Raw genomic sequence first — 7,436 nt, forward strand, 5'->3', positions numbered from 1 at the left:
TAAATGTACGCTGCTTTTTTATTGCATATTGTTTAATAATGAATATACTGATTATGTTAATGCCCTGAGTCAAGAGGATCTAGTTAAATGTGTTTTATTGATATGCACAGATAGCAAGAAGATCCTGTGCAAAGCTCTTTAGATCACAAAAATATATATTTTCTATGTCCAAATTTGGACATTTATTTTACATCAAACAATGTCCAGCAGTAGAAAGTAGATTGACTCAAGTGTTGTACAAGAAGGTACTAATTCAGTATTTCCATTTTCTGTGATTCATGAAACAAACTTTCATGTGATTTTCTGTGTTTACTTTTATTTCCTTAGCATATCAGAATCAGAAACGGGTTTATTGCCAGGTAGGTTCACACATACGAGGAATTTGACTTGATGTCATGGTGCATATATATATACTTAATTTACTCTACAACTGTAAGTGTTAATTTGCAGGTTAAGATTTTAAAACATATGTTTGTTCTTTAAAATATGAAACATTATTATAGATTGAAATATCCACTAAAAAGTATTAGGCTACAGTTTATAGAGTAGCTACACGTTGGCCTGCTCTACCTTTGAATTGCAATTTTACTGAAGTACATTTTTAGGAGCAGGACTTTTCCCTTGTAATGGAGCAGTTCTGCAGAGTGTTATTGCTACTTTGACTTAAATAAATCATGTGAATACTCCTTCTACCCACTGACAATATTACACAGAAACTGTATCCTGCATAAGGTCCAGGGAAGCCTGTAGATGAGCAGTGGAAACTTTCCCTGAGGAATGGTTTTACCATCTGTGAGGCCAGCTACTCTGAGGCCAGCGGCTTTATTGTACAGTACTTTCAAATGAGAGGTTGCAGCCTGTAGGTTTTATACTTAAATAATATAGCATTATAATGGCAGGAAATCACACATACAGTGCATTTGCAGTTTTATGGGGGATGAACAGCTACTGATGCTTGAAAATGGCAGCCATAGACAGCTTTAATTACTGTCGTTCTGACAAAGAATTAAGCCTCCCTCAAACCAAAGTAGTGAGGGTGGTCCTGCAAAAGTGAAAACCCTCCACCCATGTTCTTCTTCAGTAGTCTATGAATAAACATAGACATAGACTCACTTTCACCACATATTATGGGTTTGTACTTGCTGATGGTTTCATATTTGGCTCAACGTTTATGTAAATGCAGATGCGAGCCCCACATCACTGTAGTTTGCTGAAAAACCCAAGGTTTTTCCAACCATGTTCCCCGTCTGTTAATCCAGCTGCCTTACCGTAGACCCACTCTGTGATTGGTCCCAGATTTTCTGCGGGTCCAGAGTAACTATTTGGCTTTTTCCCGGAGATTTTTCCCATTGCTGCTGGCACAGTGCGACCTGCAGGAAATGACTGAGAATTGTGACTGTAACAATGCTAATGGACAAATGCCAGACCACAGCTGTTTATCCAACCACACAAAACATTTATCTGGGTTATTAACCACAGACACTGGAAGAGATCTACTATTTAGTGATTTGGTCTGTGACAAAGTACAATATGTGCTTAGTTTGAGGGAAATCGCAAGAAGCCAAATGTGGGGCACTGTATAAAGTAGGCTAAAGCAGTAAGAATCCTAGCATCTGAGTCATATTCACAATGCTGATGACTCAATTATTCCTGGTGCAATTTCTGGATTTTGTTTGAAATAAACGGTTTATTTGTTGTCCCATTTTGTTCATTTTATGCTTAGTTTTAGTTAGGGAAGTCTTTAATTCTATGCTGTGTAGATTCCACTCCATCACGTCTTTTTCAAAGAGTCATCATCTGTCTTTCTGTCTCCCAGGCTCTGAGTCCCTCTCCTTGCTGCCAGCCCTGCCCATCCTTCCTGGATATGAGGTCACGACAGAAGGACCAGAACAAAGGATGGGCTGCATTCATCTTAACTTAGACTCATACAGCATATTGTATGATTCATATTTCTCATGTTCTGTCCATGTCTAGAAGAAAGACAGCAGGGAGAATCAACTTTTGTATAGAATAAAGACTTTTGTTGAGTTAACTCATGTACATTTATGTGTATATCTACAGAGCCTGGCTTTGTTTGCACTGCTGTACATAATATAACTGTGTCATAAAGAGTCGTAGTTTTAGAAATCTTTATCCTCTGTTTTTATTCTATACTTAGATCATGTTACTATGGGTACTTGTAAATGTCTATAACTATGTAAATGTATCCTGTAAATATAATGTATGATGTCCTTTATTGTTTTATGTTTCATGTGGAACCTATATGCTGCAGGTCTCCCTTGAAAAAGAGATCTATGATCTCAATGGGACCAATCTGGTTAAATAAAGGTTTGAAATGAAATGAAATGAATGTTTATTTATTTGTATTATGAATTGATTTGTATGATGTTTGTTTCTTACCTAATATTAAAACAAATGTGTACTTGTCAATTTATCTAGCTAAAGTATCTCTGTATTAGGCCAGTAGCCTACCTAGAAGGCTACATTTAGCTGGCTAACTTGAAGTACAGAACTAGCAAGACTGAGACTGTATGATAAAAATAGAGGAGATATGTTTGATTAGGTTTGGCACCATGTCATGTTATGATTTTTTTGTACAGTATAAGCAATGTTTAAATGTTTTTTTCGAATGCAAGCAAGCTATAGATGTAATTAATTTTAGCTAGTTAGGTAGCTAACTATGAAATATGCTAATCAAGCTAGCTAGCTTTAGCTCACAAGCTCAAACAAAAAATACATAGGCCTATATATTATAAATTATATATATATTAAAAACTATTACTGGTTCGAATTTCCTCAAAACACACACAATTATATATCAATGAAACACTCGTGAATTTAAAATGGAACATTAACGTTGTTGCCCCAAACGTATTCCTGATTGGTTTTGCTGAGGAACATGTCGGGGACAGGATTATTGTGAAAAATATTGTGAAAAAGACATTATGAGTTTCCACACACCTGGTTGCCTTTGCTTCACTGACCCTTCATCCCCTTCATTCCTCTCCTGGCCGGGGAGCAGCAGGGGGAGGAGGGGGGTGTGACTTCCAGCCAACCGTCGTCACTGCGGAGTTTAGAGATCAGTAAAAGATGAGGAGAGCTTTCTTCCACTGAGCCGTGGGAGACGGGATTAAAGTTCAACGTTAAATCTGGAAAACACGGATAATCGACCACTCAGCAATTAAATGTGTGTCTCTCTGTGCGCGTTTCACTTTCAACTAAACCCGGACTTCAAGCATCCCACGGTAAGTTGCGTAAAACTTGAATCGGCATAAACTACGTTAAATCTGCAAGGTTTTTTTACTGTGCAGTGAAATCGTCATCGATTAAGTGTACAGTATGTTTGTGATTATCAGTTAAACGACTGTGTATGAAAAGCTAAGGCAAACCTTAATTTTCATTTTCAAATGAGCCCCTGTTAGTTTGGGCAACGGTCCAAAATTCCTATGTAAACAAACAAACAAACAAACAGCATCAGTGTATTTTAAGGTGTATACTTTTAAACGTTTACAGCAGGTACCTATTTGTTAGTCTTTAAGAAGATCTGTTTCCATTAGGAAAACTAGATCCAGTTAAAATCGAATATACAAAACCATTAAATGCTGTATAACTGGATCAATATTCAAGAACTCTAAATTGGCTGCTTTTTCAAATAACACTCTCATCCCTCACATCTTACCCTGCAGGTAAACACGGTGAAATAGCTGACACTGGATTCCTTGCTCACTTCTGACATCCAGTGTCAGCAGCCGGTGCTTTTAAGATGATCAACCCTGAGGTGTACCTCCACTACAACCACACAGGGAAGCTGGAGCATCGACCCAGCGTCGGCACAAGCTCCGGCACCGTGGACGCCAAAACTATCGCGTTCCTCATCATATGCAGCTTCATCGTCCTGGAGAACCTCACCGTGCTGGTGGCCATATGGAGAAACCACAGATTCCACAACCGCATGTACTTCTTCATTGGCAACTTGGCGCTGTGTGACATGCTGGCTGGAGTGGCCTACCTGGTGAACCTGCTGCTGTCGGGGGAGAAGACCCTGCAGCTCTCACCTGCCCTCTGGTTCGTCAGAGAGGGAAGCATGTTTGTTGCACTTGGAGCCTCCATTTTTAGTCTCCTGGCTATTGCTATAGAACGACACCTGACAATGATCAAAATGAGGCCTTATGATGCCAACAAGAACTACAGAGTGTTCCTGCTCATAGGGACCTGCTGGCTGATTGCCATTTCTCTTGGCGCTTTGCCTATTCTAGGCTGGAACTGCTTGGACAACCTCCCCGATTGCTCCACTGTTCTCCCTCTCTACAGCAAGAAATATGTAGCTTTCTGTATCACAGTTTATATGGTTTTGCTCTTGGCCATGTCAGTCCTTTATGCTCGCATTTACATCCTTGTGAAGTCCAGCAGCCGAAAGGTGAGCAAGAACAGGAACTCTGAGCATGCAATGTCCCTGCTGCGCACCGTCATCATTGTGGTCGGGGTCTTCATCGCCTGCTGGACGCCCATCTTCGTCCTGCTCCTGGTGGATGTGGCATGTGTGCAGCGCTGCCCCATCCTCTACAAGGCTGAATGGTTCATCGCAGTGGCTGTGCTGAACTCAGCCATTAACCCGGTCATTTACACTCTGGCCAGCCGTGAGATGAGAATGGCCTTCCTGGGCGTGGTGTGTGGCATTTGCTTCAGAGGGAAGGATTCTGGGAATGGCAGCGAAAACAGGAAATCTCTGGAACCTAGCCGCAGCAGGAGCAAGTCGTGGAGCAGCCAGAACAACCCCAACCAGAGCCAGCAGAGCTCCAGGCAGGCGGAGCTGGAGAAGGGGCAGGAGGCGGCCCATGGCGAGGTCTCAGTGGTGGCAGGGGGGGCTGCAAAGGCCGTCATCGAAAGTGACATGAAAGACTGAACTAAGTTATCTACTCTATGTCAAAGGGACATTTGGTCCTAATGTTGGACCTATGCATTGGTCAAAATTGGTGACCATAATGAAATACGAGCTCTGATTGATTCAAACGAAGGATTTCTTGAAGTGCAGGGCAGTGGATTTCTTCTATAGGTGCATGATGTGTTTAAATATGCATCATCCATTAATGGGAAGTGTATTAAAATGACTACACATTACACTGATTAATGTATGAGGCCAAAGCGTTCAAGGAGACAATCAATATTTACTCTTTGTCAAGTACAGTATTACAATATCTCTTTCCAGTGAGATTTACGCATCTCCGAATTTGGTCATTTTAAAGTTACCCGAAGATACAAATCTTTAAACCAATTGAATTATCTGGGGAACATAATGCATTGTCAATTTTCCCTCATGCAAAGTTGACATTTTGGAGGTTTGTGTTTTTGCAGGACAAGGACAATTTGTACAATTCTGTAGTTACAGATTTGACCAAGAACACGAATAAGAAGTGAAACTCACCTGCAATGAATTAAAGTGCAATTATAGTGCTGCAAAAATAACATAATGAAGAATGATTGTAGACAATCATCCATGTTATGATAAACTATGTAATGTATTTATTATTCTGTAATTTTATATTCACTCAATTATAGGCCAACTCAGTATTACGTGCAGTTATTTAACAATAAGTGAATTATACATGGTATATGTGATGTCAGTGAAATGTAAAAAAGCACATGCTGAAGAGTTAAACCTGTTACTCGTTTCATTAAATCAGCATCATCATGTTCAAACTGCATCTGTTCAAACCACACAATGAATGTAGCTGATGCAGTTCATTCAACATCAGTAGTCTAAGTGATGCCAGGGCTCCATCTGCTGCTCAATATATGTAGGTTCAATTCTCAATGCTGACTAGATATTCTCCAACATCCTGCACGTTCAAAACAGAATCTCTTTAATCCTAGTCTGTTGCATTTTAATTAGTTTCTTACAAAATTCAACTTAATCATCTTTAGCATGAAGCCAGAGGAGGCATGTGAATGCAGCATGTGAAATAAACGTTGTTAACTACATGCAGCTATTTATATAATATAGAATATTAGCTTTGACACAATAAACCTTGTGCTTATAGTAGAGTGCAGTGATGTCTTTTCTATCGATTTAATCATTGGAGAAAATAATTGTTATTTGTATATATCTAGCCGGATGGTTTGGATTTGATATGTCCAATTTTAGAGAGAACTGCCTCTGAGATTTCTGCAGCCACAATACAATGAAGTTGAATGCATTTTTTTGCGAGTGTTTCTTTCAGATTTGGAAAATAATAGCAACTTATTTTTCATGATCAGCATCCCTGGATAGTCCTAGGACCTGAACCATATTCCTTGGGACTATGTTTTTGAAAATCCCTTAGGGTGTTCTGCGGCTTATCCAGAATAACACGTAAACTGTTAATGGATATATTTGTGTAATCGTGTTTCCAATGCGTTCAGTCTTAATAACTAAATTCTATTCACCTCTGTTGTATTGGGCTTGAGGCAGAAATTATTTAAAAAATGATCCTAAAGGTCATGCAAAATCCACTTTTTCCTGTCTGTTATACATAATATGTGTACCCTCTGTGTTAGGAGATTCAAAATGTTGCAGGAAAAAAGATTCCCTCTCTCTCTTTGTCCTGATCCATTTATATAAAAACCTGTCTGAAAATCAGCTGATCAGATTTCTCTCTCTCAGAGGGGCGTGGCCAGCAGCAGCTCAGACACAGCATCAGCACTTTAGAAACAGGGCTGAAACATGCATTGTATGGCGTACTACAATGCATGATCTGTTTGTTATTTCGAGCCAAACACTTCAGAGACATGTATTGTATATATCTGAGACCTATGACATATTGTTGAAAAAGAGCATAATAGGGGACCTTTAAATCTACACAAATATTGGCTAAAATAATAGCCAAGATTGCCAAAAGTGTCTGCATGACAAGATAATCTGTGAAATGTGTTATCGATCATTTCAGCAGATACAACAGATTCTGCACATTCACGGTTTTATTGCCAACAGTCATACAGAATAATGATAAACCCATACAACCAAATGATTAAATCTGTAAACATAATTTGGACTTCTTTGTTTTTATTTCCTTTTTTAACTATACCTGTTCCAAAATAGTGAGTTTCTGTGTGATTCCCTCCAACAAAGATTTATATTCAGAATCTGGAAATGATACATTTATAATATATAATAGAGAGGGAGGGAGGGAGGGAGGGAGGAAGAAAGAGACAGATAGAGAGAGGAAACAGTAGTCTCAAGCAGCAACACGCAGCAGGGCAAAACACAACCTCTAGTGAACAGGCATGCCCCATTGAAGATTAGCTATTGCACTTTGAAGAAAGAGAGAGAAAAGAGAAATAAAAATACCATTTGTACAAATAAAAGGCACATTTTCATCAACAGAAATCTGGAAAGAAGCTGTTCTTTTTGTGTCTCAGCGTGTTTGGTTGTATAATTTCTTTATGCCACACAGCTAATC

General features: G+C 39.2%; 1 protein-coding gene across 1 annotated transcript; it reads left to right on the forward strand.

The window, feature by feature from the left end:
- Nucleotides 1-3,106: 3,106 nt before the first annotated feature.
- On the forward strand, nucleotides 3,107-7,022 carry LOC117476812 (sphingosine 1-phosphate receptor 3). Its single transcript, XM_034123574.1, has 2 exons — nucleotides 3,107-3,245; nucleotides 3,687-7,022. The coding sequence occupies exon 2, from the start codon at nucleotides 3,764-3,766 to the stop codon at nucleotides 4,901-4,903; it is 1,140 nt and encodes a 379-aa protein (XP_033979465.1). The 5' UTR covers nucleotides 3,107-3,245; nucleotides 3,687-3,763; the 3' UTR covers nucleotides 4,904-7,022.
- Nucleotides 7,023-7,436: the final 414 nt, after the last annotated feature.

This window comes from Trematomus bernacchii, unplaced genomic scaffold (assembly GCF_902827165.1).
Source record: "Trematomus bernacchii unplaced genomic scaffold, fTreBer1.1, whole genome shotgun sequence".
In the NCBI taxonomy this organism is placed as follows: domain Eukaryota; kingdom Metazoa; phylum Chordata; class Actinopteri; order Perciformes; family Nototheniidae; genus Trematomus; species Trematomus bernacchii.

Bases quoted from the DNA above. Each gene is read 5' to 3' on its own strand.
- LOC117476812 (XM_034123574.1), top strand. From the start codon at position 3,764: ATGATCAACCCTGAGGTGTACCTCCACTACAACCACACAGGGAAGCTG.